The 10053-nt window shown below is 39.3% G+C and overlaps 1 protein-coding gene across 5 annotated transcripts in view; it reads left to right on the top strand.

Annotated features, from left to right (window-relative positions):
• Positions 1 to 368: 368 nt before the first annotated feature.
• LOC121524180 (triple functional domain protein) overlaps positions 369 to 10053 on the top strand; it is a 137824-nt gene continuing 128139 nt past the window's right edge. For all 5 annotated transcript variants that reach the window (XM_041809455.1, XM_041809453.1, XM_041809452.1 and 2 more), the window contains exon 1: positions 369 to 703. In XM_041809455.1, coding sequence (XP_041665389.1) covers positions 634 to 703 — 70 coding nt within the window. In that variant the 5' untranslated portion in view covers positions 369 to 633. The remainder of the gene's footprint in view (positions 704 to 10053) is intronic.

Here is a 10053-nt window from a genome sequence, read left to right as displayed (position 1 = left end):
TGTTTAACTACACATTCAAATACTTTTTATAGCAACGTCATAAAAAAAAGTTAATGAAATGCATAACACGTATTTTGTTAGATATCCAAATCTTATTATTTCCTTCGCCGACAGTGAGTCACATAAAGGTGACAGCCAAAGCTTTCCCTTCATTTTTAAGCCTTCTGATAATTTATTCAGATTAATAAATCCGTCTTCGTCGCTTTGCTCCGGTCGTTAGTTTTTACTTGTCTTCGGTTAGACGAGCCCAACAGTGTAAGTCGGTCCCACTCTAACACACGCTTGCCACCGTCGTTCCTTGATGACCCACCGTCTACTCATTTCCGAAAGCTTACGGAGATTCACCGAGCAGCGACCCGGCCCCTCCCGCCCCTCCTCCCCGCTACAGCCACACTCCCCTCGGCTCCACTCCGAGGAGGAACCCGGTGCCCCCGGCTGATCGTTTCCAATTACGTTACCCCAAGATGGAGGTCTGCAGATGGCACAGCTAACGTCTACGAGTCACCACAACCGTCTCCGTGTCTTTCATGACGTTATTTTTCGAGACAGAAGTGATTTTGTTGCGCCTTTCTGACGTTTTTTGGTGGGATCTACCTGGGAGATACTGAGCCCAAGGTTCGGACTGTGGCAGCCATGAGCTCCGGGGAAGGAGCGGAGGAGACAACGAAGGACGCCAGCGACATAGCGGCGTTCTTTAAGACCGGTAAGCCCATAAATGAGCAAGAGTGTTCGGGTTTAGCCCAACTGAGAGCTGCTCCCTTTGGACCGGGGACATTGTTCCCGTTTATGTTGACTGTTTGGGGGGCTCAGACAGGGAGGGACAGGGGAGGCTCGAGTAGATAAATATCATGACTGACGTGTAAAGACAATAGCAGTAGTCAGAACAGTTGCTAAATGTCTGAAATAAGGTTTCTCGGATAAATTTCACTAATAAACATTTCACCTCAGTCCATCCGGACTTTGTAGCCTAGTAACGTTAGCTGATGTGCTAAACGCCTGAGTTCCATCCTCGGACACCTCTGATGTATTTAGCAGAGCATGGCTGGTTTTCTTTCGTGTCCTATTTTTTAAACTTTTTAAATGTATATTTTAACCATTATTCTACCATACTCAAACTCACTTGGAGTACTGTCTGTCGCACAATGAGAAATGACAAGTGTTTTTGACCCAGTAAATACTCTTTAGAAATGATAACAGAAGAACCAAAAAGATGTGTTGTCCGCCTTCCTCTAGATCGAAACAACTGAATTTAATAGGTTGCCATACATAGCTTACGTGTTTTCAAATGTATTAGATTAGACTAAACGCATTGTACTGACAGTTAAGGTTGACCAAAAGAATCAGGTCACTGCTGTCCGATAATGGATGTCTCGTGCTAACTAACTAGTTTGGAACATTAGCTTTCAGTATTAGCATGTGAGCTATTGAATCCTGATTTGGTGAATCCTGTCTGCTGCTTGGCTAACAAATGCTAGCCAGTTTAGCATAGCTAGCTAGCTTGTGAGCTGACAAAGCTGGCGTGTATCTTTACAGCTTATTGATAATTGGAGTTCACGGCAACGTGACGTGCGTCCGTTTAAAACCCATCATCCAATTTACTCTAATTTGGTGATTTTCTGTGCTCTGTAATATCAGCAAAGCTTTTCCAGCAATGTAAACAATACACGGCGTGGCATATACAGCCTGGGTGTGCACTGTGCAGGGTAAGCTAGCTGTGAAGCAGCTATCAGGCCAAAGGGCTGGCTGTTATCAATACCAGCATCTGCTGCCTGTGGTAAACCGTGTTGATACAAGTTACCGGGATTTCTTCATAACAACCACACCGGCACTTTTGGGCTTGATTTGGTGCTGTCCGTTTGGTTGTTAATACTGTAACATTAGCCTGGCAGGCTAATTAATCTGTAAGCACTGTGACCAAAAGTCCTAACGCGGGCCTACATGATATCAGAGGCTGCAACAAAGGCTCATAAACTGAATTTTATGAGCTTCAAGGGTTCGGATAATACATCATACATTTATTTTATCTCGCAGAATTTGCATAAGAAAAGCCATATGTAAAGATGAATCATTTCAAATCAGTCATTTACTCCTCCTAATTAACATTTTTAAATGTGAGTATGACAAAGATGAGTATTATATTCTAACATAAGCTTCTGGATATACAGTTTAAAGAAATGAGGAATCATGGTCAATAGGGCTGGGCAATTAATCGCAAATTACATTAAATGGCAGCATGGCCTACTGCAAATTTAAAATCGCAGAAGTTGCAATATTTCTTTAACTTGAAATGTGTGGAAAATACCAGTTTAATAAATCAATTTTTTTGAAGTGGCAGAGATTTTATGCACGTTATACAAACATCCAGGTGTCATTTTTTTTAATGCTTTACAGAAATCCTCATTTTGTGTTTTATATGTTTTTCTTAATCTAAAAGCATAAAAAAGCTTGCAAAAACAGGTGAAAATGACCAAAATAGGCATAGAGTGGCAACATTTTGGTGTAGAAAAGGGCAGAAAGTGGTCAGAATGGATGAAAAGTGACAAAAAATGAGTTACAGGTGGAAAAAATGGTCGAAAAGTGGTTGTTACACAGCAAAAAAATGAGTGAAAAGTGATTAAAATGAGCAAAAAGCAGCAAAAAGGGTGTCTGAAAGGGTGTCAATGGCCAAAAATGTATAAAATGGCAGAAACGGAGTGAAAAGTGGCAAAAATTGGTGAGAAGTGACAAAAAAGTGACAATTTATTGTTTGAATTTGTCGAAAAATACACAAGATTAACCCAAGAATAACCACATGTTAAATTGCAATATTTGGGAAAAAAAATCGCAATTAGATTAATTTTGCAAATCGTTCAGCTCTGATGGTCAAATGCCTGTTGGTTTTTCAGACCTTGGCATGATAAAGCTCATCTGCCAGATAACCCTAAAGCTATTTTCACCGACTGTAAAAATAAATGAAATTCAGTGGCTGATGTCATGTCTGCCAGTGCCATCAGTAACTCCACTGACTGTGCCAGCTTACTGCTCTTATTTTCTAAGACAAGTTTCCCAATGAGCCGGTGGCTTTGTGTCTGTTAATGTAGTGTTGGTGGAAAGTTTCTCGCTCGTGGTGATATGTTCATGTGTGATGCTCAAATATGAAGCTGTGGAAAAGAAAAGCTAATCACATCTCAGTGTGCTCCATCACATTGTCACGTGTGACACTGTGGAGATTTTGGATTTTAAGATACAGTTAGAGGGATGTAAACAAGGGCTAGATTTCCAAGTGTTGACATCAAGCCTGCGGCCCCCGTGGTTTTGGGTCTGGTGAGATGATAAGCACACTGTTGAGCTAATTTGGCAGCTTTCTCTGAGAGACAATGATGAGAGGCATCCTGTACCTTACTGTTACTGCTGGTGTTTAGCTGCAGCCATTCTGATTCATTATTGATGCAAACTGATGCTACAAAAACAACACTGGTAAGAAATAATATAAACTGTTACTTTAAGACCATATGCTTCAGTTTAAAGTTTGTAGACTAAAAATAGATCCCTTTTTATAACTGCAGCACTCAATCGAACATAATTAGTGTTATTTTTTTTAAAGAATAAGTTAGAAGATAAATAGTTGTGAATATAAATATAAAGCAGTTTCTTTTAAGGCTGGCGAACATGGAAATACAGAATATTTTACTTATAATGGCCAATGTATTATCTTTAAGATTTCAGGCCACACTACACCTGAATCATCATATGGGAAGGATCCAAAGCTTACCGAATAAAAATGGAATTGAATGGATTTTTAAAATTCTATTTGTTAATTGTTCATGTTTACCTTTTTTGGAGAATGGTGTCTGTGTATGTGTAACGAGACCTGAGCTTTTGTTTGGAAACCACTTTAAGTTTCTCCCACTTATTTGGGAAACATAGGGTCTGATAAGTGAAAACATCGGCCTAATCTTTGAACAGGAATTTCTCGAAAATTTTCCTTTCCAAAATCCGCCAAAATCGCTCAAATTTCAAAGACATTACCTTCAATTTATGTGAAGAAAACTTGACATATTTTTAAAGCATCCCATAATTTCTGTACATGGTCCTTGAATCATTCAGTGACACTTTATCATAAAGCCGTGGAAAATCCATTCAAATTTCTGAAAAATTTCAAGCAAATTCTAAACTTTTTACAGATATGTTCTCCAAAATTCCACCAAACAGCAGAAACATCCAAATGTCTAAACAGATTTACTGAAATTCACATAAACAATCCTGAAAATGTCAAATGACAATTCCTACGCCTAAATTCTAGGGCTGTCAGCCTCCAGTCGATTGGTCGATTAATTGGCCCATGACCTCACGTTCGACCAAAATCCAACTGGTGGAACAATCACACGTACTACTTTATTTGGAAGAATCCATTTTTTTGCAGGGGTGAGAAGGGAGACGTCATGTGTTTTTATTTTTTTCAGTTATCTAGTGTTACAAAATATAGTTTACGTTAAAAAATAACTATGAATGTAACTATTCAAATATAATTTACTCGTGCCTTTATGGGTAATTAACTACAGGTTAAATACCCAAAAAGTCAAAACAACATCACGAGGACCCTCCCATCAAAGCCTGTGAAGCACGCTTTTATACTCTGTTTCCTGATCATCGACAGCATGTCAAAAAAGTCAGCATTGTGGCAACATTTTGTTAAAAATGATTATTATTTAATTACAACATAATGTGGTTATACTGCAAAAATTGTATGATTTTTAAGATCATTTTGGGTTCATGTTGAATTTTGATTACCACCTAAATGCACTGACTACATTGTCAGTGATAAGTTTGATGTAGAAATAAGAAGGGTTTTTTTTTTTTTTTTTGGTCCGTCCCACGACCAATCGATTAAATGATGATCTGGAGCGATTTTAGTCGAGCAAGTATTTCTTTGGTTAAATCTACTAAATTCCCAGTCTAATTCCAAAACATATACTAAGAAATTTCCCAAATTCCCCATAAAGATGCCAAAACAGTCTAAAGCAATTCCCCCAAATCTTCCAATGAAATCCTCCAAAATATACAAACATATCCCCTAAATTTCCTTGAAAATACTTGATAATTTCAAAGCAAATTCTCCAAAAACAAATTATCCCAACATTTCAAGCACATTCCTTAAACTCCAAAGGACATTCTGATCAATTATCTCAAAAATAGTAGATTTAAGGATTACTGCGTTGTAGGAGAGCCAGTGTGCTCATATGTGCATGCAGGGTCTCAGAGGTGAAAAGAAGAGTTCAGCCATTTGTTGATACTGATGCTGATGTTTTTGCTGTTACATCTTTTGCAGTAAAACCACATCAATGCTACAATTCTCTCTCATTTTCAACCACAAGAACAGATGAATACTTCTGCCCAATAAAAGAAACCTTTTACTCTCAGTCAGCAGTCTATGGTACTAGACGCCAGTCCTAAACTGATTGTACTCAACACATAAATGTCTGTTAACATAAGTAGTGGCACAGTATATGTGCTGGTGGGCCGGTGTCTGTCATCATGGCCGCTATCGGCCAAATCCAGTGTTACACCAATGCATCTGTGCATCCTTCAATACAGGGGTGCTCAACGTTGGGGTCAGGACCCCATTGGGGGTCACGAGACACTTCGGCTACGTTCACACTGCAGTCAAAAGTGACCTGAATCTGATTTTCTTTGCTCACATGTGACTCGTATCTGATTTTTTTCTGACTGTGAGAACAGCACAAGTCACATTGAATCTGACCTTTTCGAATCAGATTCAGGCCACTTTCATATGTGCTTCTCAGTCAGACACGTAGCCATTCTTTTGGAAGGTGTGAACAGGCAAACAAAAAAATCAGATCTGGGGAAAGATCAGAATTGAGCGTTAAGGCCTGCAGTGTGAACGCAGCCTTAAAAAGGGTCTCCAGATGCCTTAAAAAAACTGAGAACACTTTTGAAAACACTGTTGCCACTTTACACCAGTTTTGCCAATTTTAACACATTTGTGCAACTTAAAACCCATTTGAACCATTTCCACCATTTTTTTCTGCCTGTTTTTGCCACTTCGAAACCATGTCTTGCAACTCTGCCTGTTGTTGGCTCTGTTGACACATTTTTTGCTACTATTTACCACTTTTTAAGCCACATTTCACAACTTGATTTGCAATTTTTGCCAGTTTCTGACTTTTTCTGCCTCTGCTAGTCATTTTTTGCCAGTTTATATCCCCCTTTACCCGTTAAAATGCCCTTTTTTGCCACTTTTAGTCCCATTTTTGTCCCTTTTCACCAGTTTTTGCCACTTTTATCCTGCTTTTCGCAAATAGTGTTTTTTCTTTTTTTGCCCATTTAAGGTGCCCCTTGCCATTACATGTCATTTTTTCCCATTTTCCTCAACCTTTTTTGCTGCTTTTTGCCAACTTAAGTAATTTTTCACTCATTTTTGTCATGTTTTTGCAGCTTTTTTTAATTTATTTTTTTTCCATTATTGCCCCCTGTAAGTCAATTTTTGTGTTTTTGTCACATCACCCATTTCTGCCACTTTCCTACACATTTTTTTTTTTGTCATTTTCAGCCAGTTTTTGCCATTTTCTGCCTATTTTACTCCTATTCACCCATTTGTGGCCACTGTTTTGCTGCTTTTTGCCAACTTTGGTCATTTTACCCTCATTTTTGACATGTTTTTGCCACTTTTTTACCATTATTGCCACCTGTAAGTCATTTTTGTCATGTCTCACCCATGTCTGCCACTTTTTCTCCACATTTTTTGTCATTTTTCACCCAGTTTTAGCCATTTTCTGTCTATTTTACCCCTGTTCACCCATTTTTGGCCCCTTTTTGCAGCTTTTTGACCTTTTTCACCAGCTTTGACTTATTTTCACCCACTTTTCACCGCTTAGATTGTGGCTCTTGCAAAGGTATTTTTCCACAGTTTGGCTCTTTGCTTGAGTAACACTGCCTTAGAGTGTCTAGCTAATGTGCTGATGTTAGTGCACAAAGATTTGCAACAACAGTCTCCTGAAAGAGTTGATAATGGTAACTGTGGACATAAATACACAGATAACCTTTGTCTTCAAACAACTGGAGCCCTTAGATGTACTCCTCAGAGCAGAATGCCTGGTTCTCTGAGCCAGCGAGTGTGGTTATTGGCTATCCTGGTTAACGGTTGGTTATTAAGCTGTGAAACCAGTAGTGAAACCAATATCAGCCTGAGATAGCCCTTTTACAATAAGCTGAAGTTGGAAGGGTTGAGTGTCATGTTCAGGCTCCCCTCCTCTTTGTTTTTCTCTGAACTTCCTCTGAGCATATCTGGGAATCTTGTTGTGACATGCACAGGTTTGAGTGTCTTGCCACAGGCTACGCTCCCCCCCCTCTCAATCCCCAGCTTCTTTCTCATCTCTTTTTCCATCCTTTGGCATTCAGTGTCTTTGTCTCTCCCATGTCCTCCCTCCATGCTTTCTCCCCCTTGCTGTGTGTTTGCCTGCTGTCTAAGAGTTCATTCGCCAAAGCCCGTTTCCACCCTCCCTCATTCTTGTTGTATCGTGTTGGGCCTCTCCATCCTGATACAAAATGACAACCTCAGAAAAAAATGAGCTTTCCCCCGTCTCTGTACCCTGTCTTCCAGACTGGAATTAATACCTAGGCCTCAGAGGGGAGTTTTGTTGTGGCAGGTTGTCAATCATCAAGTTATTCCGACCCAAACACATATTTGGCTACACTCATGACTAAGAGGCTGATTTAGCGCTGATTTCATATCGTTATTAGTTGTCGGTACTGTTGGGTATTGTTCATGTCGGGGAAAAACTCTGCCAACCACAGAGCGCGGCGGCGGTTATGAATGAGTGTTTAGAGGCTGCAACACCCCGTTCACAAGGTTGGTCTGTATGTTTGAATGAGCATCAGTGTATGTAAGAAAGTGAGTGAAACAGACAAGCAGGAGAGAGAGAGAAATCTGATCCAGAGCAAGCATTTATGACTCAGACCCATTCACCCAGGATGAGGTCTGCTCGCACACACACACAAATACACACACATGCAGTCTGAGACTAATGGATATTGATCCAGGAGATGGAGACTGATTGAGGTCCCTCAGTAAAGGTTTCCTGCAGGCTTAAACCTGCCAAGTCAGACACAGAGCAGATGCTAAAGCCTAATGCAGTACAAAGCAGATTTCTTTTATCATCCTGTGTTTATGGGCAAGATGTAAACAGAGGATTGGTGCATCACTGATCAATGCAACTGAATTATTGAAGGCTAGCTTTGTTGTCACTTTGTTTTACCCCTCTCTTTAAGATCCTGCTTTTTTCAGCATCTGAAATCATAAAGAAACAGCCAGCAGATGCTTCACTACAACCACACAGGACTCAGCTCAGGCACAGCTAGACTGGGACTCAACCGCGTTTAAGGTGACACAGATTAACATCAACAAATGCTACAGGGTACCTTTATGCTCTTTTAGTTTTAAAGTAACCTGACACGCAAGATGGATGTGTTTCACACATCCATCTGGAAAACCTTAGATATCCAGCGTTTGGGAAAGTGCAGAGCCTTTGAAAAAACTTGGAGGGTGATTGGATGAATGTTCTGTCTGTCATATCTTTAGGGGCCAATCAGAGCAACAAAACACATGACGTCGTTGCTGCTACCAAGGTGTGCATGCAGCTACCGAGGAATAAACTCCTTAGAGAACTGCATAATGCAAATAATGGCGACTGTAGACACATAGACATAATATAGAAACTGACGCTTTAGCTGCATCCACTCGCAGCCCCTCGTCGCTGATTGGTCCTCTCACTTTCAAACCAGGCCCAAACGGTTCAGACGGAAGCTTTGCGAGATGATTTCACCAGTAAGAAACAAGGAAACGGGCATATCCTTCTGCCTTGCAAGGTTAGGTTTAAAGGGAGCTGAGCCAAAACTAAAATGCAGCTGATTCCACCCTGACAGCAGCTATTCAGAGAGAACTGCTATCCTGGTTTGTGGAGCTGTATTAAGAAGCATCTTTGCAAAAAGTCAAATAAATATACAGTGCTTAACAAATTTATTAGACCACCTGTCATATTTGTCTCAGAGACCATCCAGCATCATGAAGCGCTTTAATGCAGACTCTTTCATTTTCACTGAGCTCTCCACATTTTACCATTTTGAACAGGAATGAGGAATTTCAAACTGAATTCACCCAAATTTGAGCCGGCTCACTGGGCTTCTCTGAGAAGTCAGAAATTAATCAAACATAACATTTAACCACAAAAACTAATTTTTCTGTTCAGGAATGACAGTAAATAACTATAATTTGACATATTAATCAAGACATAATAATGTGCTTTACTATTTTTTCAGTTTTTTTGTAAATCAGTAAATTTGAAAATTCATGGATAACAATAATAATTATATTTCAGCATTAAAAATATCATTTGGGTTAAAGAGCTTCTACATATTAGTGTATTAACCATTGCAGAAACATAAAAATGATTTTGGTAATTACCAATGCTGTTAATTTAGGGCAGCTGTGGCATAAACCTTACTTTGGTTAGGGTTAGGGTGGTCTTATACATTTGTTAAGCACTGTATATAACTCAGAGACCTATGTAAACATGATGATGATGATGGGGCTAACAATAAGTTATAATTCACTATTGCCATAGTAGTTCTGCATATTGATTTGCAACATTGTCCAAATTATTCTAGCACAACCAGAGATTTAACAGCAACACTTAGATGGAAACCTTTTAGAAAACTATTTTGTCTTCTAGGGCTGGGCAATTCATCGCAAATTAGATTAAATCGCAATATGGCCTGCTGCAATTTACAAATCGCAGAAGTTGCAATGTTTCTTTTACTTGAAACTTGTCAAAATACCAGTTTAATATTGATTTTATCCACATTATGCAAACATTCAAGTGTCATTTTTTTTTATAATGGTTTACAAAAATCCTCCTTTTTGTGTTTTATGTATGTTTTTCTTAAAAATGATAATGCCCTTAAACATCACATTTGCAATATGAGCAAAAATAGTTAGCTCCTTCTATCTAAAACTGATGATCCCAGCATTACTTTACCAAAGTCAGATCCCAGCTG

The sequence above is a fragment of the Cheilinus undulatus genome, linkage group 16 (assembly GCF_018320785.1).
Source record: "Cheilinus undulatus linkage group 16, ASM1832078v1, whole genome shotgun sequence".
Classification (NCBI taxonomy): domain Eukaryota; kingdom Metazoa; phylum Chordata; class Actinopteri; order Labriformes; family Labridae; genus Cheilinus; species Cheilinus undulatus.
Note: the sequence above shows the minus strand (reverse complement) of the source record. Positions and strands in the feature narration are given on the sequence as shown.